This window comes from Myiozetetes cayanensis, unplaced genomic scaffold (assembly GCF_022539395.1).
Source record: "Myiozetetes cayanensis isolate MyiCay16 unplaced genomic scaffold, myiCay2020 scf13, whole genome shotgun sequence".
Classification (NCBI taxonomy): Eukaryota; Metazoa; Chordata; class Aves; order Passeriformes; family Tyrannidae; genus Myiozetetes; species Myiozetetes cayanensis.
The window spans coordinates 19,478,084-19,503,807 of NW_026086937.1; the positions used below are offsets into that span (position 1 = coordinate 19,478,084).

The following is a 25,724-nucleotide window of genomic DNA, read 5'->3' on the forward strand; positions in this document are numbered from 1 at the left end:
TATTAATTTCTTTTACAGAGTGTCTCAGCATAAACAATTGCTCAGACTGAGGCGAGAGCAGCTGGGCACCCAACTGAAGAGAAACAAGGAGCGTGCGTGGGGGGAGGTTAAGCGGGGAAGATACGCAGCCATCTGCAGCACTCGCCGGGGACTGCTGGGAACGCTCCAGAACCAGCCAGACTGAGGAGATTTCCTCTCACTAAAACACACACAGAGCCTGGAACACACACATACTGAATTCCTGCAGCCAGAGCAGGGTTTGAGGTAACCCCTCCCGTGTCAGAAATCTCCGAGAAGGCAGGGGAGGAGCTGAAGAAACAAAGAAATAAACCATGCAGAAGTAAGCGCAGCAGACAGAGCGTTGCTCCCAACTCCAAATCCCAGCTCTGGCGGCTGAGGTGACGTGGTACAAGTTGCAGCTGAGAGGGGAGCAAGTTGGAGTCATATTTTGTATTGCCCATGAAGCTTTCAGGCCCTGCCCAGCAGACTGAGCCTCACAGCTTTTGTCTCCTCTCTGGTGTTGGAACGAAAACCAGAAGATACAAGGATGCTTTTTCTCCAAGAGGGCATGAGGAACATGAGGCTGAGGAACGACACGAGGCTGGAGAGGGACCTGCATGCTCAGGTTGAGAGAGGCATTTCTCGGGTTGCTGGGGTCTATCCCAGAGCAACGTTCTACAAGAAATGACAAGATGAGAACAAGGCTCATGTGAGTTGTGGATAATTAAAAGGGTTGATCCCAAGCAAAGCCCAGCATTTCACAGCATTTGTTTGAGGTTTTAACACACAGAGGCCTAATATAAATGTTTTATTTAAAGTAAAAAGTGTGCACAAATAAAGGAAATGATTACACAACAACGTTCAAGACCGTATTCCATATGAAACAGGAAAATAGCAGTGACAATATCAACTAGCAGAGCACCCATAGGAATCCAACTCACATACAAAAAGGAGGTTACTCCACATAAATACATCATGCTTCTGATGCAGACACGGTCTCCATAAAACAAAGCCTACTGCACTGGACTGTTTACACCCAATGTCCCTTCTGAGTATTTATGACAGTTGCTATATGCTTAACAATGAAAAATAACAGTTAATATCATGGCACTTCGGAGAAAATGAAAGTTTAAAAATGGATTTACAGTAATTTAAGATATTTGTCACATTTGCAACATTCTTAATGGTTAGATATGTAAATAGAAAAAGTATCTTTTCTGTGACATTATCTATGTAAAAAAAAAAAAAATTGCTTTACTCTTCTGTGATAAATGGCAGAAATGTCCTTCCTTACATAAAGCTGTTTTCCTTAATATCCCATAGGAAATCAAGCCACTGTAAAGACAAGGCTTTTCTTGTTTAAAAAGCTTCTGAATTTCATGTCAGTTCTGCCCTGATGTCTAAACCAGCCATGGGGGTGCAGGAGTCATCGGCTGAATAATCACCATTTTAAATCTGCACATAAGCAGTTCATTTGACATCAACGTGCTGAAGGTATTAGCTGCTCTTTACAAGGTTTACTCTGATATTTTACATTTGAAGAGACACAACTTGAATTTAAGGGAACCTGATTTTTAACAGTGTGGAGGTTCAACACTTCCCTGAAACCGAAAAGTCCCTCAAATCACTTCCCAGTTTTGAAAACTCATCCCAATATAAAGAGTTTCCTATTCATGTTGCAAAGAAAAACATGAGCTACCTATGATAACATGACACCAGCGTGGAGTTGTGCAATCTCTCTCCCTGCAGCTCACATGGACGTGAACAAACATACACAGGAAGGTTTAACTGTGAATTTACAGTGTTGCAATGCCAGGGTTTTCAAAGAGAGACACTGGCCAAGCAGAAAGTCTTAGTAAAAGCTCCAGGTAAGGTTTGCTAACTTGTGCTTGCAGGTACTCAGACCTGCTTTCAGTGACACTTAGCTTGTTTTGCAGCTCTTACAGGACACAGATTCCTTTCTTCAATGTCTCTTAATCCCTTTTCCCCAAAATAATAATAAAAAAAAGTGGTGCATTTGGCATTTCTTCAGCCCAAAACATTCATAACTATTGTTTAAACATTACAAATAAGAACTATCTGTGCTGTAAATGACACTGCTTACTAACATGAAATGTAAGAAACACACCTCCTAAGCCCTACTTTGAACCATTCTTCCCATTGCTTTCCTCGAGCCTGCTCCCAACATTTCAGGTTTGATTGTGATTACAGATCACCATCTCTGAGGGGAGGAGTTAGGGGAGTCACTGTGGACAGCACCTATTTTTATTCTAGATGTGCTTTTTCCACTGGCAAAGTGGAACAAATTCCCAACAACGTGGCAGTAAGACCAAAACGGAACCAATGCCCTGATCCAGGCCCCAGCTGTACCTGGGCAGTTCTGATGCAGTTAAGACAGAAAGTGTAAAAGCAATAAATAGTATCTGTCAGTATTAGCTGCCCATCACTGCTAAATCATGCTGTGGAGATTTAACTTCCCAAAGTGTTAACTGAATTCTTTAAATTGACACTTCATGCCGTGTCCAACCCTCGCTGACAGGGCCAGGCTGGAAAGGCACTCTCTGCATCAGCAGGTAATTCCTGGTGTGAATTCTGGAGCAAAGCCTACCAATTCTGATATGGAGTTAATCATCTCCTTCAGGACAGGATCAATAAGCCCTGTGAGAGCAGCCATTCCTGCCCTGTGCAGTGTCTGCTCTCCTTGCTGTCATTTCAATCTGAAGGGCACTAACATAGCTCTAAGCCTAAACCAGAGAAATCAGATGTTTAGAGAGAAGAAATCCAGAACTACAGAAGTGACAAGTTCTTACTCATCTTGCTGAAAAACCTGAAATCCTTGAATGATAACTTATTACATCACCTGATGCAATTTGTTTTTATTAAGCACTAAAAACCTCTCCTTGCTCAGAATGCTGTACTGGCAAACTGTACAGTCAGACACCTTTGTTCAGGCACAGGAGCCCCACAGACCAAGCCCTGTGTAAAAATTCAAGTTTGGCAAAACTGCTGGCAAGTTTAACATTTTAAATCTGGCAGCTGAAGGTTCAGTGTAACAACTGTCCCTGGACAACATTAATACAAAAAGAAAATTAGTGAGTAATTCACTGGTGGCAAGGGCAGGATGTTCAGTTACTCATCTATGCAAGTGCATCCAAATGGAGAGATGTTTATCCATGCAGAAACAAACAGAGTAACAATTGGCACAGTCCAGAAATGGAGAATTCAGACACATTCCTCGGCTGACATCAAAAGAGGATTTATGTATTCAAAGCCTTCAAATTCAGACTGGTCAATCTTCTTCACAATATCACTGTTAAGATTAAAAAACAGTCATTAGTTCAGCAAAATTTAAAAGATAACAATATTAACTGACAGTTTGACTTAAAATTTAACCCTGCACAGTGGATTGCAATTGAGACCATTTCCCTTCTCTCTTTTGTCCTTCTCTACCTTCCACAGTTACTACTGGCTTTTTTTTTCTAACCCCTATAATGGTAAACACAACACCCCTCAGGAGCAGTGACTGGGCTGCACGTTCTCCCACAAAGCAATCTGCAAGGTTTGCAGTTTTACAACTTTCCCTAAACAGTCAGTTTTGTAAAAACCTGAAAACATGAGATGTGACAGATACTGCACCTGCATCAGCAGCTTTTCTACACTTTATCTGCACATTCCACACTGAGAAAGGGGTGAAGAAGGAAGCTGGATCTCAGAGCTGATTAAGGTGCACAGGTGACATTTAATACTCACCATCTTAATGTGCCACATGAATGTTACATAAAACCCTAGAAAAATTCCTGAAATGTGAACAGCAGTGACTCAAGAGAACCAGAAAGGCCCTTCCCTCCTCATCCCAAATCAGGGCCCCTCCAGAGTGAGGACCTACAAATCCACTACCAAAATCATATCATGCATTTTACCAAGGCTTTTCAGCCAGGATAATCTCACCTGACTACTAACAGCTTCAAATACCCAAACAAGCCAAACAAAGCATCTTCTCTTGTTCAGACAAATCCAATTTAAACCCAACATTCTAGAAATATCATTGCTTGAAGCAATGCAAAAAGCAACCACTTGATAAAACGAGTCTTTTCCTTCACACATTCATTTCCTGCAGATGATACCGCTAAAAACTTGTGAAACAGCACTTGTTTGTCTTTCCCTGAACTAAGATTCTTAATAGCAACTTTCCAACTGTTAGTTGATTTTTACATTGTGCCAGAATAAATTGCTTAATCCAGAAACACTATGTCTGTCATGAGGACACACAACAGAATTTTCTTTGAACTAACACAAGAAAATGCTATTTACTGCTTTAAACATCCTCTTATGTACTACAACTACAGCCAGTAAATGAAGTGTGACAATCCCTTCACTGATTTAATCAGAACTTTGTAAATTCTCCGTTACTTACTCATCGTCTGGAGTGAGCTGCACAGGTTCATTGGTGAACTGGGAATCAAAGTTATCCAGACCAAACTCTCCAGATATATTTGGCTTAAATGGAGGCACCACTTGCTTTTGCTCCATCTGAGAATAAATGCACTCAATAAGTGACACCAAGAAGGAGTTACAACCTACTGAACTGCTTTTCAACAAGGCTGGAAGTTACCATTACCTTTTATACTTTCTACAATCATTCTATTAATCTCCTGCTCTTACTGTGTGTAAAAGGGTTAAAAGATTCTGCATTGCAACCACGGTATGACATAAATTAAGAGCTTAAGGGCTTTGAGTTTAGTCATCTCTTCTGCTCAGCACAAGTTTTCAAGCCAATTATTGGAGCAAAGAAAACCAGCCCAGCCAGGGGGCTCTCACGTACCAGATCCCAGTCCACGTTGCGGAAGAAGGGATGTCCCTGGATATCTGCAAACCCTGTCTGAGGATGGCAGCCCAAACGCTCCTTTGGATCCTGTGCAAGGAAGAAAGTGTTTTTAAGTAAGTGCCATGGCCCATTCACGGTGCCACCAATGAAATGCAACTGTTACAAATGCCACGAGAAATGAAACACCAGAGTCACACGGGACACTGAGGAACTAAGTGCACATTATTTACTTTGGAAACTGTCCCAGTTTACTGCCTGAAATAGGCACAAATATATGGAAGCCCCTAACTGAATATGAACAACCATGCCATCTTTCTTCATTTGTATTCAGACCTTTCTAAACACACCACATGTTTCAGATCAGGCGTGGTTAGATTACGAATTAATTTGATTTTTAACCCACACCTTCCCCTGCTCTTCCCTGAGCAGACTGTGCCAGGCAATCCCACTGGGGCAGTAACTGCAGTTGCTGGTAAGTACTGTGGAGAAAAGGTGATTTTAACAAGACAATTCCATCTCCATGTACAGCTCTCCTACCAGGGAGCTGTAACAGTGAGCAGTGGGCAGTGATTTCTTAAAGTAATTTAACCAAATCTGTTTCTTCCTGTCCCTTTCTTCCCACTCATGCAACTCTCACTAAAGGACAGCACATGCTTGGACTCATCCACTACTACACGAGCAGCTTCTGACCCTGAGGCTGGAGAGCTCCCAGCAAGCAGTGAGCACATCCTGCCCCTGCATTCCCTCCCTGGAGTCATCAGGAGGTGTCAAAGCAATTTGTTAAGCTGCTTCTCTAAGAACCAAAATAAATCTGGTAAGTTTGTTCAGTTCCCCAGGTTAGAGAAATCATGTGGAGCACGTTCTATGCCTTTCACTTTGAGATTTCCTTACAATCCCAGCCCAAGAACCTGCAGCTTCAGGTTTTAAGACAAGTATTCGGCCCCACTGAAATTCTGTTTTAGGCTCACACCTTTTTTACCCTGTTTCTGTATATGGCAGATAAAGGACATCAGCTACACATCAGTCCACAGGTATTCAAAAAAGCAGCTGCTCTTGAGAAGCCTTCAATAACCCCCTTCAGCTCTTACCTTGTTCAGGAAACTCTTTAGAACACCCGCTGCTTTAACAGAGAGGGACCGGGGAATTCGGATCTGTTTTTCCAAAATTACTGCAAGAAAACAAGGTTCCCATCAGCCTTGGCATCTCTGAAGTCAGGTTAAAGGTAAGCAGAAGCACAGCACTGAAGTGTAGGGAGCCTTACCTTGGAAGAGATAATCTTCTGTGTTCTGGTCAGGGTTGTCTGAACTCCCCACGATGTCAAACGGTGACCGGCCCGCCATCATCTCAAACATGAGCACGCCAAGAGCCCACCAGTCCACACTAAAGCCTGGAATTCAAGAGAGAAAACACCACTGGAGACATTTCACTGCAAAAATACCAACGCTCTTGGGGCTAAAAACACAGAAGAAAGAATGAATTAAAAAGTGTAGGTTTTGCCAGTCTTTCCAATCAGCTGATTAAAGGAGAGATAACGATGGTACCAGACTTGGATTGTTAGGTGCACAACGGGAGGGGATGCTGTGCAAGGAAATGGAGAGTTTAAAGGGTGGTGATAAGACCTTAACAAAGGTTTAGATAATATTTAAGCTACTCATTACTAACCCACAGTGTGTTTATCCAGGGAGGGAGATAAGGACAAGGAGGAAGGATGTGATTCCCAACAGCAGCAAGTCAGTCACTGGTGGAGCAAAGCACATCTACTGTGCCATTCACTGCTAAAGCAAAATCCAGTAGCCAGGCTGGGACTGATACAGTCTGTCTGGCCTAGAATGTTTGTGATAAGGAAGGAAGATCTAAAGCCAGTCTGCAAGAGACATTTGACTGAAATAAGATGGCAGATTAAAAAAAAAATCATGCAGACATGTACTATCTAGGTCCTTTGCCAAGCATTGGTATCTGATCCATCATTGCTGCCAAATGTAAAGCTCCAGAGCCAAACACAATTCCAGACTGCAAGTACATCATTAAGTAGTAGCTAAAATAGTTATAAGCAGTAATAAATTTGAAAGACTCAAGCTATTCTTCAGGACTGGCAAAAAGAATTTAAAATGTGGAAGGTAGAGTCTCTCACTTGCTTTGTGTGATGTTCTCTGCTCTTCCTTTGAAGGCTTTATTTACTTTTTCAGACAAGATGCTGAATTAAGACTGTCCAATGGAGATTTATACTTTCTACTCCTGAACAACTCAGGTAAGAAGTAAGAGACAAGGTGAAAGTTATGAAGTAGCACCAAAAAAATTCCATTTACCATAATCCTCTCCCCGGAGAATTTCAGGTGCAATATAGTTTGGAGTCCCGCAGAACGTGCTGGTTGTGTCACCAGGCCTCAGACCCTCCTTTGAGAAAAGATGGGAAGAAAATACTTAATAGTTAAACAAAGATCCCACACTCTCTGCTGCTAAACTGTGGCATTTGTCTTTTCTCCATGTGTGGAAGTGAAAGGAGTAAACAGCCCACGTGCCCTGTGTCCAAATACACACCTTGACATTTTACATTTCTAAGTCTCTGCATCTTGTAATTTACGACAACTTCTTAACTGTTGATTCTCCTGGTTAGCAAGAAACCAAAGCTTACCTTGCACATGCCATAATCTGTGAGTTTGATATGCCCTTCAGAATCTAGCAGCACATTATCCAGTTTTAAATCCCTGTAGATTATCCCTCGTTCATGTAAATAGTTCAGTGCCAGGCTGATTTCAGCAGAATAAAACCTTATGTAGAAAGAGATATTGATTACTCAAGTAATCAAAACCCAATCCACAATAACACAGTCTTGCTAGTATGATATTTTTAAAAACATAATCCCATGTATTCTATTATTTTTCTACAGAGAAGTGGCAAGTTGTTTATAATCATCCAACTGTTTCTATCCGCTTCAAAATTTGTTTTTAATTAATATTAATGACAACTGCAATCATCCCTTTCATCTCACCATCTGAGATTAAGCATATGCACCAAGAACTCAGCATTTGCCTGGACAGCTGGTAGTGGTTGTTGTAAGAGAAACACATCGATTTAGACACATAAAAAAATACCACAGAACTGTTTTTCTAGGAAAAAAAAATCAGACTGAAGTCATCCAGGGTAATGCCAATGCAAACAATACCTAAGGGCTTCCTACTACAGTTCCTCCTCAGAACAAGAGTATGGAGGCTTGCAGCACCAAAATGAGGATGCAGTTCCACATGCCTTAAATCCTTAACACCTGGAGAGGATTTGCTGGCTCATCCTCATAATCTCTGCGCTGTTTTGATGCAAGAAATGTGGAATGAGACACACCTGGCATGCTCCTCTGGCAGCTTCCTCTGCCTCTGCATATGGAACATGAGGTCTCCTCCATTCACGTACTCGATGACAAAGAATAACCTGGAACACACGGGATTGTTACAAATCATTGGGCACGTGGCTGAAAGGGGCTGGAGATGCTACAGGTCTGGTGTCAGACAATGCCACGTCTGTTCCTCCCACCTCTCTGCTGATAGGGCTGCTTTCACCAGCTCCCCTCCTTCTGAGTAAATTCCCAATGTTTAATATAAAAGTATACTGAGTTTCTCCAGGTACTTCCTTTTGTGCTAAAAGGAAGTGGGTAAACTTTCCCATATTCCAAGATTAGAGCTACTGCTCATCATTATTATACCTGTGACTACATAAACAGATGTACATCAGTTTCTATGCACAAAGCAGGAAAAAAACCCCAAACTAATTTTCATTCCTGACCCCTTTAATCTCCTTTGTTTGTGGTTATTACTTTCTTCTCACTTCCCTCCACTAGCTTGTCACCTTTACAAAAAAGCAAGGATATTGTTTAAATACAAAACAACTGTATTTTATATGTACTTCAAGTTATCACTGCATAGAGCAGGAAAACAATCATTTTCATCTCTATTACTTGTGTTTTCCTTTTAAAAATTCAGATTCTATTTTCTGAGTCTTGCCCAGAGATTCATCTCCAGAGAATCCAGGCACGTTTGAGACCAATTTCCTCATTGTTTAAACTTAGGATTTTCCTCTCCCTTTCCCCCTCCCATTTTAGGTTCTCTTTACAACTCATATTTTCAAGCCTTTTTTCCTGCTAACTGCACTTCTCTTCCTGTTCAGAAGCCTCCCCATCACACCTGACAGTACTTTCTATTCTTTTGCATCTTTCCCATCTATAAAATGCTACAGTGATTGACAAAACTCTGACTTTTGCTTCCTACTTACCACTTTATGCTTTAAATAGAGCTTTGAGGTGCCTAACAGGATGATTGTTTTAAAATAAAAATATCTTATTATGACCTTTACCTGCTTTCTGTCTGAAAGCAAGAGTGCAGTCCAACCAGAAAGGGATGGTTTGAAGCCTGTTCAAAGACGTGTTTCTCTGTCTGAACCCAATCAATATCCTGTGTATTGAAGAAAAGTGACATTCAGAAAGGGGATGGTTGCACTTCTTAGGTCAAGTATTAATGACAATTAGCAGAAAGACTTCCAAGTGCTTTGATGTCCTTATTTTACTTGCAAGAAATTAAATATTACATAGTTCTGCAATGTGAAGTAATACACTACAGTATATTCCAATTTTTTCCTGAACATTCTGTACTTTTAAACTCAATTTGTAACCACACTTGGGAATAAAAACATCTATAAAAGATAAACTGGTGCAGATAAATGTAAAGTAGCACCAAGAAATGCAGAAGAAATCAATGGCAGATTGAGAAATAAATGTAAAACCTCTTGGACAGCAAGTCACAGTCACTCAAATCTTTTCAGAGCAGCCTAAAGAAACCCAAAGAAATCCTTACTAACCAGAGGTTTTCAGCAGTTTAACAGTGCATTTGCTGACAAGCTTTCACTAATCACTAATTGTAGAGATGGAGGTCTGATTTAAAGAGCAATTCAAACAACACTGCGAGATTCCTTTGCGACAAAAAAACCCCAGATTTGAAAATTTATTTCAGCCCAGCAAACCAACAGAAGAGGAGTGATACCAAATACTGCTCCAAAATGAGCAATCAGTCCAGGCTGATTCCCTTCAGTTCTGCAGGAAGTATGCAAGGAGACACTGAGAGCAGAAATCATGAGGCCCATGACAGAACCACAGGCACAGCAGGGTGGCTGGGAGCCACCAGCCTGGTAGTGAAGATCCCAAAATCTGTGCCCTATTTACCTTCTACAGTGCAGTATAAGGAACCACATATTTAATTTTCCATGAGTGCTGCAGCCCACAGCCTGGCTCCCACCTCGTGGTGGTTACTGGAGCTCTTGGGAAGAGCTGCCCAGTTCACTGACAAACCCCTCTGCCCACCTCATCATCGTTGACGAGCTCTTTCTTCACCACTTTCATGGCATAAATGCGCTCGGTTTTCTTCAGTCGGACCAGCAGCACTTTGGCGTAGCTGCCTCTTCCAATGACTCGGAGCAAGTCAAAGTCCTGAAGGCCCAGGCTGGAGGAAGCTTTGCCACTTTCCCTGATGCTCATTGCCTGTGGATAAAGACACTTGGGAATGGGGAAGCAGCTTGCCAACTGCAGAGGTCGGCTTTTGGAACGGAAGAGCAAAATGAATATAAACAAGTTGTTCAATTAACAGTTGTTATTCCTAAAACTGCACTGTCCTGGAAAGGAATGTGAGGGGGGAAAAAAAAAAGAGGCAGAGGAGACTTGGTAGCTAAGAAACAAACCAAACTGGAGGAATCTGGAATACTTTCTAAATCAAAGCACATCTCAAGTGAAGGTTCAAACTAAAACCGTGAGCAAGCCAAGCCACACATGCACAGCCCTGAGCGAGCAACCCAAACGTGCCTTCATGTGCTCACTTTCAGTTCGTGACAAATTAAATGACCAAAATCTGGAAACTGAGAGACATACAGGCTTTGAGATCTCTGAGGATCCTCATGGGTCCCTTCCAGCTTGAGATATTCTATGCACAGTTAGCCTGGGTAAGGTATTTTACCTCTTTTTCTTCACCGACATGGTCCAAGCTCTCGTGGCTCGAGGGGTTGTACGGAATCACTGGAGGTGCAAGGACAATTATTAGACCAATGCAGCACTAAAGGATTTTCTCTTGCCCTGAAATTTCCACACTCAGACACACAGTTTAAATGCATCTATGGCAAGTATTCAACTGATGGGTCTGAATTAGGACCATCACTCTGACTGCCACAAGGATGAACTGTTTGGTTACCCCTCCAGTAGAAACTCTGCTAATGCTGGTAAGGGTTGGTTTTTCAGCTTGATCAGGGCTTTTAAAGTACTCAGCTTACTGATGGAAAAATATAACTGACAGCCTGAATTCTCCCTTTTTAGCCAAGTTTCTTAAACTGATATGAAAAACTGGAATTTTTGTATTTATATCCCCCCGAGCATTAAGAAGCTGTCTTACTTTTCTTATTCTGTGAAAAAGTAAAGAAGGGTTTGAAAAATAATTTTGCTTCAAAGTTCATGTTTCAGCAAGTTACAGTAATTTCAAGGAAAAAAAATTATTGGTGTTACCTGATTCTACATTATCTGAATGCACTGATGATGGATCCATAGGCATTATTGGCTCCTGCAAATATGCACAGAACTCTTGTAATAAACTTTTATATTAAGTGTGAGAAGCATTATTTTAGAGTCAATAAATGAAATAATGATCCCTGAGGAATATAATCTAGCTACTTTTTAACTTGACTAGTCAATATAATTACTGCTTTAACCCTTAAACAGTAAAAAAACCCCCACTGCAGTCCTCATTTTCCCTATTTTCTGGAAGTTACAACATTTCTAGAAGCTGTTGAAGTGACAACTTAGTACAACAGAAGGACAGCAGATGAGAAGTGAGAAAAACTGAAGTACTTCAGCAGAACATATATTTGTCAAAAGAATCCACAGAATGTAGAACTGTAGCTGTCTGCTTTATTAAACCAGAAGCAGTAACAATTTTTTCAGGTGACTTAAGAAGTAAGGATGATTGAACTTCTTGGGAGAAAAGTCAAGTCTTCTACACTTCATCTTCCTTTTCTGTAAATGGGCAATAATCCAGTAATCTAACTGACATTTAGAGAATTTATTTTACCTGAACTTCACTTTGAAGATGTAAAATAGTGTGTGTGTACATATATATGTGCTATGTAACAATATAGTGAAGGATGAGATAAATGCCACTTCTATCCTTATATTTGACACAGATGTGAAAACCAGACTTGCTACTAATTCTGCTCAGTGAATGCCAAACTTTCTTGACAAGTCACATTTAAAAATGATGTTTCATCCCCTGTGGTCATTTGCATCTTTTGTTTGTTTGATTGGTTGTTGTTGCTTCTCCAAGACAACCTCTGGGGAAAGTTTTACTTACTGGCTGTAGTGTGTGACGGCCACATTCAGTACTGACGAGTTTGTGACACTTTTTGTGAACCAGGAGTTTGCAGTTGATGCACTTGTAGCCCTGGCGCCCCAGGCCCCATATCCGGTCAGTGCAGATGGCACAGTGGGCTCTCTGCAATCAGAAACCAACCCTGATTAAAGGGCAAACCCAAGCCATAAAACCCAGCCAGCCACATCTGCAGTAACCAAGCTCGTTTTCTGGGTCTCATCTCTCTGTGCATACTCCTTAACACAGGAAGGCAGGAGAGCAAAAGCTTCACCACATTAAACCACCAGGTAACGGGAATGGGAAGATCACAACTCACTGACAGTCACAGCACAACCCTAAAGATCCATGAGAACAGGGTGCCTACAGAGGCAAGAGTGGGAAGGGATTAAACTATGGTGCCTTGACAGCCTTTGACCTGCATGAGGCCAAAAACAAAACAACAACAACAAAAAAAAGCCAAAGTTAGATATGAGGATGCTCAAGATGAAGTTTAGTGGAGACAATCTCAAGCATTAAGCACACAATACACTAAGCTTAGAGAAGAAAGAAGGATTATTGAAGCTGTCAAGGGACCTGACTTATTGAAATATTTTGGGTTTATTTTCTGCTGGGTCTTCTTCTGAATACAGCAGACAGCCTTCTGGGTCCCTCACTAATTATATTTGACCACTGCTTCTTGAAAATATTCCAAATGGTTTGTTATTTTCAGTTGATTACATGGCACCAGAAGCAGGCAGTTTTAAGGGAGAAAACTGAGATGTCTCTCTCCAAAAGAAATGAAAGAAAAGTCTATGCATCATAAACTTCAGACCTTTTTATCCCCCAAACTTAAGGAACTGAAAATGTACTTTCAGCTCACAGCCATCTAATGCCAGCACTCCAGTTTGCCCTCTGGGAAGATTTTAAGGGAACACAGGAGCTTTTATATGACTGATATCATGGTTTCACAGTACATGTAAAGAAAACTGCAAGCAATTGATGTTTTGCTATTTTAAGCTCCTGATAATTTAATATAAAGTTTCCTGATAGTATGGGGTTACCAAAAACCCACAGACAAACCAACAAAAACAAGAATAAAACTACCTTACAACTTTTCAAGGCAGTGACACGGTCATTATGACAGTTAAGACATCCCTGTACCATGGCTTTAAGTCCCCACCAAGAGTCTCACCCTGTTAAATCGTTTGGCCTGGAAAGTGTGACCATTTGCACAATAGAGCTTTCGCCACCGGCGGGCGCCTCGGCGATAAATGGATTCTAAGAGGAAAAACACAGGATTATCTCCAGACAAATACAAACACAGAAGTGCAACAGCTGCTCAGGGACCTGGCTGGGTAGAGGGATTGGCAGAGGAAAGTTTCACTCCTGCACCTTACAGGGAGACAGAGGAATGTTCTGAGTATCTTTTGAGGTTTTGGAGAAAATTTGAAGTAGAATGTCCCAATCAGCTCAAGTTGATTCCGGTTTTCCAGAGTTAAAAGGAACAGTGAGTCAAGAGAAGGAAAGGTGTCCAAACAATACAAACATTTATGTGCAAAGTATGCACCTGTCTTACCTAAACCTGGGGAGCAGCTGTGGGGAAGGGGAAGGAGGAAGGAACGAGAATTTCGGGAGCATGTCCTGATTTATAAGATGGCTTGACAAATGCTCCAGTGTTTCAGATCCAAAGTTGCCACTGTTTGCTTTTTTTAATTTTAATTATTACTTTTATTTTTTTCTTACTTGAGGCAGGTCAGGAAACATAACTGAAAACTAAGATATACAAAACCACACTGAGCTGCAAATCTCTTTCTGATTCAGCCTGCAAGCTCATTTTTTTTTTCCAGACAAGCAGCATTACCCACTCTGCCCAAGTTAACTGCACATTTACATGTGCCAGAGACTTGGATACCAAGCTGACAGATGTGAGTGTGCATAACACATTTTATAAGGGAAATTATCCCTCTAATGTCTACAACATCAGCTAACACAACCTGGGGGTTTTCAGAGAATCCTCTGATAGTACCTAAAGATCCATTTCACGTGAATTAACCACAGATCTGTAAATGGTGACACAAGGCATTGCCACTGGTTACCACTGGTTACAAGCCTTACATTTGTCACCCAGCAATCTGTCAACTCCCAAAAAGACAGGAATAGGATAGAAAACTGTCACGATAGAAGAGGCAGAAGCAAGGAAAGCAGAGTGACATGGATAGTTAACAGGAATGTGAAATGCTTATTAACAATGAGTCAGAAGTGACAAACAACATTAAGTTCAGCAAGACTTTCTATTCCTTTTCAATATTTAATTTATACAGATTTGCATTATTAATATTTATAAGTGTGGGATGCCAAACCATAGAATACCAGAATCTGCTAAAAGAGGAAATCTGAACTGGATTTCTGTACTTCTCCAGTAAAATGCCCACTTACTGTCTTCTCCTGGACAAGGCATGCCAGGCCGCTCTGGGACACAAGGAAACACTGCAACAAAGACAATGACTTCTGATTAATTTTTATTTCAGACACAAAGCAAATCTTTGGGTTAAATACAACACTGCTGAAAGGCACTCAGCCACATGGGAGGACAGCACCGACTGCATTTCAACAAAACCTGCATACATGAGAAATACCAGCAAAAAGCAGAATAAATGAAGTGATTTCCTAAAGAAAGTAACTAGAAAAAATAACAATTCTGGTGGTGAACTAGATTTTTGCATCCTTTTAAGAGTAGGAGCATGTTCAGACACTGTAATGTAACACAGCACCACTTCCCAATGATCCCCTGCTCTTCTGCTCTGATCTGGTAAACCAAGATTGACCTTCTACTTGTAAAAAATTACAAACAGCAAGCAAAAATATTCTGCAGAAGCTGCCAAAGCAGGCATATAACCCTGAAAAATAAAAATTGAATAATTCCACCTCAAACAGGGGCATGGTATCGTTGAGTTTAAAACTGAAGTGTTGGGTTTAAAACTGAACAACTCAGTTTTAGAAAAGCCAAACTTTTGACTCATCTGGCCTCACAAGTGGAGCTTATTAACTTTTTTCCTGATATAGATGCTGCTCTAAACCACTCATCAATAACAAAGTGCAGGATAATGAACAGATTTAATAAATAAACCAAACAAATAAACTTTTCCCATTCACTGCCAGCAAGTGTATGAAGGCACTTGGGCTGAATGGATGACAAGAGCTTGACGTCCGTCAGGAAGATTGTCCTTCATCAGCAAACTACCAGCAGAGTATTTTTCCCTCCCTTAATTTAATAAAGAACAGCCAAAATCCCAGTGCAAGGCCATCAGCATCCCCCTGACACAATTCCACCAGGGGCTTTAACCAAGGAGGACGTGCAAAAGGCACAGATAATTCAAGGTCAGAATTCCAGCCCTTCCCAGGTACAGACACAGCAGAGTCCCCCTTACCATGGATCAGCAGCTCGGAGTCCTTGTTCAGCTCGTACAACCGAAAGGCCTCTTCTAATTCCAGCTGAGAAGAAACTGTGCATGGATCTCCTGGGGGAAGATCACAGAACAGCACAACACTCAGCCCAGTTTGTTCTGGGCCAGTCCACAGTCCCCTCACAGTTGGTTCTCAGATAATTATTGTAACAAAGCAGAACAACAATTCTCAATTGTGGTTGTGTTTATTTTGAACACGTTCAGAGAGTACATCTGAAAATACGGTCATATAGAATGCTTTCAGGGGAAATAAAAATATAGGATATTCCCAAGAGGCAAACAGATCATAATCCTAAAACATCAGTGGTTTGGTCTGCTACAGGTATGGTCATCCAGCATCTCAGTACAGGGGGGGCAGGTTGTGGTCCTGCACCTAAAAACCTTCTGAGAGTACATTTTATTTAATGGATTTTTAATTAGAACTGAGGCAATTCTATTTTCACAGCTGCTTCAACACTGCCAAGACTTTAACTAGAGGTGCAAAAGCAGTTACACCTCTAGTCCCCCTCCAACCCCAGTGAAAACTTCTGACAGATAACATAACCTAAGCACAACACCCCATTTTTCTCATTTTTAACCTCTACTTTCACACTTTCGGGACTATTTGAAATAAAATCCCTTAAAGAAAGGGCACCAAGGCAGGACAAAAAAGTGTGGGTTGGCTGGTTTTGTTTCTTCTTCTTTATAAAACAATTGCAGTTTTGTCAACCATTTGAGATGATGCAGGTTAAATTACATGCCAAATATTTGATGATAGAGTTTCTCTGCCAAGGCTGTGTTTTCTTTGGTGTCTGATGCAGATTAGTAACATTATAAAAAAATTATCCCCCTAAAACAGTAAGCCTTTTTCAAAATAATACAACTGAAACATTTTTAAAACAATGTTGTATCTCAATCATCACTGCCCCAAAGAAAGAAAACATTTCTAGTTATTAGTTCAAATTTTTCCCCCTCTCTCCACCTACACAAGATGTTCTGTGCAAGAACAAGGGATTTATCTCTGCCTGCTTGTTGGAGTACAGAAGAAGCTTCTTTCTGGCCAAAACCCCAGACAGCAAGTCTGCTGCCACCTAACACTTCCAATTTTTAAAAGAAATGCTACTTTCCATGTCCTTAAGTGGTAAACTGGAGGAAGGCAGAACAATTCCCATCTCAGCTGAACTGGATCCAATCTGGAGGTTTTACTGCTCTGAGTCTTTGGTCAAGACCATGGTTTGAAAGTTAATGAGCAACAGTCTATTAGCTATTTAAACTCACTGTTAAAGGCACCCCACAGAAGTTTTTCCAGTTAATTTGGTTTGTTCCTAATGTATCATCATGTATTTGTTTCTAATCTCTTCCCCCAGCACAGGAAGGACATGGACCTGCTGGAGCAAGTCCAGAGGAGGCCTCCAAGATGACCAGAGGGATGGAGCAGCTCTGCTGGAGGAAAGGCTGGGACAGCTGGGATTGTTTACCCTGGAGAAGAAAAGAGAAGCTTTGGGGTGACCTAACTGTGGCCTCCTGAAGGAGCTGACAAGGAAGATGGAGAGAGGTTATTTCCAAGGGATGGAGGGACAGGACAAGGGGGAATGGCTTCAAACTGACTGGGTATTAGGAGGAAGTTCTTCCCTGGGAGCGTGGGCAGGCCCTGGCACAGCTTGCCCAGAGAAGCTGTGGCTGCCCCATCCCTGCAAGTGTCCAAGGCCAGGTTGGACGGGGTTTGGAGCAGCTGGGATAGTGGAAGGTGTCCCTGCCTGTGGCAGGGGGTGGAACAGGATGAACTTTAGGGTCCCTTCCAACCCAGGCCATTCTGTGATTCTGTCCATTCTTTTCCATTGCTAAAACAGTAATAAATGTGAATGGTCCATTTGCAGCACTGTGTCTTTATTGTTCTCTGCACATCATAATCCCTCAGATGAGACTTTGAAGCCACCTGCCATCATTTTACATCCATTTCCCTACAATTGGCCCACCTGAACATCCCACTGCCCACCCATCCCACAAACTTACACCCTGCAGAGCACAGAGAGGAGAAAGGAACAACTTATTTACTCAGACTCACTCTGAGAATCAACAAACCAGTTTTTCCTCATTTGTTTCTGACACCTGTACAAACAGTTTTGTGTTTCCTTCTGCCAGAAGCAAAAGAGGGTCTCAAAAACAGGCAAACCAGGAACAGAAGTTTATAGACATCTCTTTCAACAAGCTCAAGCAGTACAAATATTGCAGTCAAAGACAGCTGGGACACACAGGAAAATATTTACTTTTGAGTTATACAGCAAGAAACAACAGACTGAGGACACACAGGAGGGCAGTGCCCATCCCACAGGGCGTTTCAGGAGCCAGAGGGAAGATGAACTGGACATTTCCAGATACGTAGAAATTTGTCTAAAACCAAACCAAGTTCATTCTATTTTCCAGTAGCATCTGAGAATTTTGGAAGCGATTCCACTCAACTAAATTAGATCTGTCTTTGTGTGCCATTACCTCTCTGACAAAGGAGTAGCTACACGCGATGCTTTCAGCTTGCAAAGGTTAAAACCACATTTAGTGTATGACAAATAAAAGCCTCAGTGACCAGGAAAATCCACACACATGAACAGGCAGTTCAGTCAGGAAGCAATGATGTCTCAGATCCCTTATCTTCTCCTATACTATAAAAAGCAGGAGCAATAATGTACCAAGAACCAGCCCAGGGCACTCACATTTCCTTGTGCTCCCATTAAAGAGGAAACTCCAGTTTTAGTGAAGGGGACGTGATACAGGAATTTTCCAAGAAAGCAAAGCAGGTTTCTAGAAAGAAAATCAACTGAGAACACTTCAGAGTGGTGGAGAGAGAGGAGGCAGTGGTCTGGGCACGAGGCCATGCACTGTTCATGCAAGAATTACTCACAAGAAAGACAGGAGGATTTTTTTAAATACACTCCTCATCACCAGATTAACTTTTCCTCCACTGACATTAAACCGTAAGTCAATGATTAAAGCAAACACAGCTTGCTCGTGAAAATTAATTCCTATGTGAACACATGAATATAATTCAGTCAAACTGCAGCATTCCTTTTTTTTTTTTGAACTTATGTCTAATTAAAGAGCAGAAATTGAGACAGAACAAACCGTGACTTCAAATAAATTATTAAATCAGCACAAAGATTTTATTAAAATATATACTTCTTACTGTGACAGACACTGCAGTGAGGAGTCCATTATCCTCATCATGATAAAACAATACAGCTTACTGTGAAGTAAATGTTCAACTCCAGTAGCTCTGCTGTAAGTTCAGTCATAAACACTTCATTTTCCTGTACTGCATCTGCCTGGTGTAAATAACTGTGGCATAAGGAGAGGAAATAAAACCTCCCCACCCTGCTCAGGCTCCCAAACCCACACAATCCTCAACACACCTGCCCACAGGGCTCTTCCAAAACTCAGCTCTGCTTCATCTTTAGCTTTCAGCTCCAAATAAACTGGCAGCTGGCCAGTTTGGAAAGGGAGGAAACAGTTCTGTAAGCACCTTTTATGCTGATGGCTGCCTGCAAACACCAACCTCTTTCATCCAAGGTAAACTTTAGGATGGACACTGTAAGTGCTCAAGATGACAGATTCTCAGCTAAAGGTGTTACTGCACTTTGATGAAAAGCACCTAGACATCATTCAGACAAGTAATTTCCCTTTCAATATTTAGAAAAGTTTTATTGGTAGCTCTGTGTTAATAGACTTTAGGTTGTTAAAGTGACAGCTGACAATAAACCAAGACATAATGGTTTTGGTGACACATACAACTCAACTATATACTAAATTGTACCAATATTTTAGATAAATACTGCAATTTGTATAATTTAATGTCAGTTGAACTCTTTTTCAAACATGTAAGATATAAAGGGAATCATGGTCTTCTTCAGCAGTAAAAGGGAGTGCTTTCTGTTCCCTTCATAAGAAATCCTGACACTAAATTAACATTTTGATATTCACTGAGATCTTATTTGGTTTAAAAAGAGAGAAAGTTGCACACTCAGCACTGTGAAACAACCACCTTTTCATTAAGCTACACTTACAAAGGCACTGGATAACCATTATTTTTGGAGTCAGATTTACTCTTTCCATGCTTTATAAGTTTATCCCATGAAGGCAGAGGGAAAGGAAATTATGAAAGGGAAAGAAAAGCTGGAAAGTTGAGCAGGATATTGATGAGCACTGATTTACCTTCCTCATCAATCCACTTCATGGTGAAGAGCTGCTCGTTGTCGAAGGAGCACATGTCCCGAACTTCACTGCACAGCCCCTCGAACGAGATGGAAGGCTCAAAATAGGTTATCATGATGTCCCTGAGCAAGAGAAACATGGAGTTGAGAAATTACACTGCAAAATGCAGCACCTGACCATCGCCTCTAATGCTTTTCATATAATACCAATATAAAATCCACCCCTGATGCAGCAACCCCCTCCACAATGTTAAAGTAATTTTTTTACTTTTTGGTTTTACTTGTTCTGTAACAGTTATTTTGTTATTAGATATCAAAAGGTAAAAACATACACATCTTCTCTGACTAAATTTTGATTGTGTAGATGTTATGAAAAAATAATGACAAATATTAAACAGGTTTTCTAGGAGATTTGGGGGGATGTTCCAAATATTGAAAGTGCCTTTAAAATGAGTGGTGTTTCACTCTATGAAGGGAAGGCTGACAGAGAGCCATAGACTTAGAGTTAAGATTTATCACTTTACTGTTATGCAGAATGGGTATTTCTGTGATAACTGAGGTTATAAGTGAGTTAACCTGGTTTTACTATGTTAGCATAAAATGCTGACCCATTGTGTTGGTATTGTCTGGGCCCTAAAGGGGAACAGATGATTCAGGGTTCAGTCCCTTAAACAAAGGAGATACAGTTCAGAGGAAGGTGGAAGGCTGTTTACAACACACTCCTCTTCAAACATCTCATTTACACCCAGTGTCTGTGCTGCAAGACTAATTTTCCCATAAAACCCTCAGTCAGCCGGATTTGCCTCAGTGGGTGCCACCTCCCAGGACAGTTTGGGGGGGGGGAAAAATTAACCAAAAGCAACAGTGGAAATTTTTATCTGATGAAAACTGACATCAAGCTTCTCACCAGAACGAAGTGTACAAATGCAGCAAGTTAAATGTCTTTAAATCACCTTGTGCACGGGCACAGTGGGATCAAGGAGGTGACTGCACATAACATGTTACGGTCACGGAACCAGAGGGCACATGAGAAACAAACTGCTGGCCTCAGGCTCCCCCAGCTTCAGCAGCAGGAATAAAAGCAAGCAGCACTTTGTAAGTACTCCAGAAGAACAGAGAGCCTGGCTCTGGATTTATGAGCACGATCAGCTGGTTTGGGTACAGGAAAGACACCGGTGAATAGGACAGAGGTGTCCAGGATAGACACGACACCCCTTCAGCTAAAAAGTTGCTGCGTGATTTGCTGGAGGAATTGCTCCTCATCTTTCCACAGGAGACAAGATGCAAACCAAAACACTTGGATCTCAGTTACTGAGGCATAATACAGCAATTTGGGGCAAAGGAGGCTTCATTTGAAAGCCCCAACTGTGCCCACCCTACACCTCACATTCTTCTCTGTGACACAAAGGTCTCCCTTTGCATCCTCCCTAAATCCAGCACAAAGTGGGAACCCAATTCCAAGGTTTGTGTCCCTGACCGAGGTGGATCTGACAGCGTGTTACTGTCACAGACACACGGGCACCCCCACCAGAGCAGCCCTGTGTTGGGAGGCAGAGCCTTAACCTGTATTTCCTGTTTTTCCGGGAAGGAAATAAGGCACTGCTTACTCGGCAGCTCCACTGATTGCTGCTAAAGTTTACCATTCCTTTGTTTATTCACATTTTAGTCCCTCAAATAAAGGAGAGTTTAATTATTTTAGAGTTTATGCAAGTTGTCTAAATTACTCTTTTAATAACTCCAACAGGACATGGATCAGACAGTTATTAGATAATTTGGAAGATCTTTGCTACACCAAACACTGATGAGTGTCTCAGAGAACCCCAGCTCAGAGCAATATTAAAAGAAAAAGCTGATATTAAGCATAAAAAAGGTTCCACAAGCACCACCTACAAACCAGCCTAATGCATCCCATATTACATATGTGGAAATACAGATGCATTATACATATTATCTGCATATCCATGTATTTACCACACACCAGGGTCAGTCATCAAGGCTTCTGATAATGTGTAATTACAGCTCACTGAAAGTAAGCCACGTAGGACTCGTGGGGAATTCTGCTGTGTCAGGGGCATTTTGTGCCATAAGGGGCAGGCACCGACACTCACACCCATTTAAGGCATTTCTTTCCCCCGTGGAGGTCTGAGGTATCCAACTGCCTGATCCCACAATTTGTTTTTCAGGAAAAAAATGTTCTTTTGCAAAGGTAAAGCAGTGTTGAAACAGCAAGAAGGGATGAAAGTGTCTCCACAGGCTTAGACCAAAGCTTTTTTATGCTGAACACTCTCCTTGATAATCAACAGACAACACAAGACATTATGCTGAAGAATTGGTCAGAAAGTGTTCAAGACAAAGAGCAACAAAAAGAAAGGGTGCAAGAATTCAAGAATCCTTTAGAAATTAATTCCCTGGAAATCTTCATGGAGGTACACTTTGATTTCACAATTAAAATTCAATTTTTTCACCCCCCTTTTCCGACTCAAGCAACTACATTAAAATTAAGAAAAGAAGTGAGTTTAATCATGAGAGGACTGTTAGGAGCATTTTTCATCTGAACCAAACCAAACTGCAGGCAGGCAGAGCACTGGTAACTGCCTTTTCATTCAAAATCTAACCTACATTCCAGCCTACACAGCTAAAACCAGCATAAAATCTATGTCAGGTACTGAAAGAATACAAGCTAGGATTGACAGAAAAGCTTGATTGGTTTTGCTTCTTTTTGTAAATCAACAGCATGAACTGCACAGGATTCCTTGAGCACAAGCAGTGAGTTATTCCCACCTGTTCTCTGCTGCTACAACACGTATTAATGATATAACAACTTGTACTGACCTGACACAAAGCACCTCCAACAAAGGAGATAAGACAAAAGGCAAACTTTGAATATCATCAGAGAGCTGAAATGGGTGTAATTACAGATGCTGATCAGTGCCATGAGCTTGGAGCTGCTATACTTTTGTTACTGCCTCAGCAAAAAAAACATGTAAACTTTTAGAGTAATAAATTCCTAAAAACTCCCCGGGGACCCTCCATCACACACACACTGCACAAATCACAGCAACTCTTTACAACTGGTAACACTATTTTAATCGTTTCAAACAACCAGCCCTATGAGAAAGATAAGCAAAGTTCACCTGAGAGAAGGAAATACCCGGACAAACTCAACCTACTGCCCTAATTCCCAAGTCTCCGGGAGTTCCCCACTCCCTTATTCTCATGATCTCTGTTCGTTCTCAGGAAAATTTTCCTTCCTGTTTTAACCTCTTCCACGAATTTAAGATAAAGAATTAGCACTGCACAGTTCAATGAAACAAAGCCTCTTCAAAGGGTCCTGTGTGAAGTCTTTGTGTTGGCTGAGAAAAGCAATTGGGCTCCTGGCCAGGCCCACGTTTTAGGGATTCAGGTTCGGCTCTTTGCCCCAGGCAAGTATCCCAACTATCAGATTCACAAACCTTTCAAGAACAAATCCGTGTTTCTAAGTGGCTGGGCTTTGTCTGTTGGTTTTTGGGTTTTGATTTAACCAGAAACTCCTTCTGGAAGATGAAAAGGCCTTCCCAGCAAGACTTTCCTAATAACTTCTAGAACCCACTTAAAGGCTTCTATTAAAATGAAATTAGGAGAGATTAACATTTCCTGATTAACACTATTTCCCATTAAATCCTCGATCCAGCTCTAATCTTGAGACAGTTTATTTGAGGAAAGGGGAAAGAGGTGCCTTTGATATCAGCATATCCTCAGTCTCCGAGTCATTCCAGGGTAAGAGCAGCTGAAGTGTTTGGCTTTGGTACCCACTCGATAGTGCAAGTCTGAGGAGGGGCTTCAGACTTTCTGTTGTAAGAAAGTGGAGAGAATAATTTGCTTGTATCTCAAAATAAATCATGACTAAGGCATTCAGCTTGTTAGTCTGTAGGTATTCACAGTGGTTAACCAACACCCTCCATGACTCAGTGATATTATTAAACTGATAACTGCATTAACAGAGAAAAAGTCAACGGATGAGACTCAAAAGAAACATTCCAAAGTCTCTGAAATTATTACCGTGCCATGAGCCAGCATTCCTGCCCAGTGTAGCAGATTTTTTCCTCACTCCCACAACCTTGAGCAGCTTTCTCCCTTCTTGCCCCACAGCCCCCTCTGCTAAAGCAAGAATCCCTGTGATTGCATGTGTGAATGATCAAGATTAACACTGACCCAGCAGAAGGAAAATAAATTGTTTTAACGCAGAACAATTCCCATTTTAGTTCACTGTCTGACCAAATGAATGCTCCTGCCAGCTGATAGCCAGGGGCATCTCCACTTCCTTAAGAAAAGGTGGATTAAAGGGACTGTGAAACAAAGAGCTGAGAATTTCACATACTGTTGCTTTGACAGTCTCACACATCCTCTAAGGCCACAGACGGTGCCAGTCTCTACAGTAACTTCTACAGACTTTTGGCAAGAAAAGCCCCAAACCAGACACAAGCCAGAAACCAAACACACCAGCAAATGCCAAATGCTCTCCTTAAAATTGTAAGGCCAGAGAGAGCAGAGAGCAAATACTGAAAAAGCAATGCACCCCTTCTCGTGCTGAACACAGATAACTCACTGCAAGGAAGCTGTCAAGAGTGTCATGTGTTCACTCTTAATCCAAAAATGCAACCTACATTTTTTGCTGCTTAGATCACCTCCACTCAGACTTAATGGCTCAATGAAACACCGGCAACCCTTGCACTCAACCTTTTTAAGTCCTGTAACTGTTACTATTTAATGGGGGCCATGAGCCCAAGGCAGAACATTTCTTCTGCCTTATATGTTACTGCTGAAGAGACACTGAATTAGGCCAACAAAATCCAGATTTCCATTCCGCAGACCTCTAGTATTTTGTTTTAACAGCAGAACCATAATTGATGCTACATAATAATAATAATAATCTTAGTTACCACTCATAGGCTCCCTTGGAAGTCACTCAGTCTCCGGGAAACAGCCTAAAAACCTATGAAACAGATTTTCATACAAACATCCTCTTTTTTTCAGATCTGAACATCACCTAATGCAGAGCAACCAGAACCAAAGCTGGACCCTGAACACACGAAATACGAATTCTGGCGTGCATTATGAAGGAATATAGAGTTGTTGCTGCCAGCAGGGCCTGGGGGTGAAGGGAAGCAGGGTGAGCAGGGCAGAGAGGCTGCTCAGGTACATCCTTGTTCATCGGGAAGGCCATCCCAGCAAGAGGGAGGATCCAGCTTCCCCCAAACCCCAACATACGGAGGGGAGGCTGCTCCGGACACGAGCGCTGCGCTTGAAATCCATGTAAACACCGCTGGGCGGTCGTAGAGGGCTCATCCTTCCTTCTCTCCCTCCTCCCCTGCAGTCAGGGGATACCCAGGGCTGGAGCCGGGGGTGTCCGGGGGATCCCGAGCCGGGCACCCCGAACCCCCTCGGGGCCGCCCCGGACCTCGGGGCTCGGCGCCGCACTCACCCCTTGTAGTAGGCTTTCACCCGGACCTGGTGGGCGCCGTCCCCGCCGAGGCCGCCGCCGAGGCCGCCCGGAGCCGACATGGTGCTGGCGGCCGTGCCGTCCCGCTGTGTCGGCATCGCCCCCGGGCCGGGCCGGGGGATCCTGAGGGAGGCACCGGGAGCGGGGCCGGGCGGAGGCGGCTGCGCGACCCCCGCGCCTCAGCCCGCCCCGCCCGCGCCGGGCGGCACCACGCGCGGGGAGGGGGGGAGCGCGCAGGAGGAGCGGGGTGGGGAGCGCGGAGCCGCGCGGGCGGCACCGGAGGGGAGCGCGGGATTTTCCCCGAAGAATCGCTCCGAGAGGGGCCGGGCGGCAGCTCCGCCGCACCGAGATGCGGGTGACAGCGCCCTGTGCGCGCCCCCCCCGCGGGAGCTGCGTGGGCTCTCCTCGGCT

At 42.4% G+C, this 25,724-nt stretch overlaps 1 protein-coding gene across 2 annotated transcripts; it reads right to left on the minus strand.

The window, feature by feature from the left end:
* Positions 1 to 793: 793 nt before the first annotated feature.
* On the minus strand, positions 794 to 25,480 carry PRKCI (protein kinase C iota). 2 transcript variants are annotated; one of them, XM_050308138.1, is made up of 18 exons: positions 25,296 to 25,480; positions 19,836 to 19,957; positions 15,618 to 15,707; positions 14,626 to 14,676; positions 13,382 to 13,467; positions 12,193 to 12,333; positions 11,352 to 11,406; positions 10,813 to 10,871; positions 10,167 to 10,343; positions 9,167 to 9,264; positions 8,162 to 8,248; positions 7,458 to 7,593; positions 7,132 to 7,219; positions 6,087 to 6,212; positions 5,914 to 5,993; positions 4,823 to 4,912; positions 4,415 to 4,530; positions 794 to 3,310 (listed from the first exon to the last, which is right to left on the minus strand). In XM_050308138.1, exons 1-18 carry the CDS (start codon positions 25,409 to 25,411, stop codon positions 3,223 to 3,225), a joined length of 1,806 nt encoding a protein of 601 aa, XP_050164095.1. In that variant the 5' UTR covers positions 25,412 to 25,480; the 3' UTR covers positions 794 to 3,222. The 2 variants fall into 2 exon arrangements, with proteins under 2 accessions (XP_050164095.1, XP_050164096.1); XM_050308139.1 differs by lacking the exons at positions 13,382 to 13,467; positions 25,296 to 25,480 and having other exon boundaries at positions 19,836 to 19,893.
* Between the last annotated feature and the right edge of the window lie 244 nt (positions 25,481 to 25,724).

Coding starts and splice junctions, on each gene's coding strand:
- PRKCI (XM_050308138.1), bottom strand. CDS start 25,411: ATGCCGACACAGCGGGACGGCACGGCCGCCAGCACCATGTCGGCTCCG. Junction 10,344..10,812: donor ATGTCGGTGAAGAAAAAGAG/GTAAAATACCTT, acceptor CTTTATCCACAG/GCAATGAGCATCAGGGAAAG. Junction 5,994..6,086: donor AGAAGATTATCTCTTCCAAG/GTAAGGCTCCCT, acceptor GTTTTCTTGCAG/TAATTTTGGAAAAACAGATC.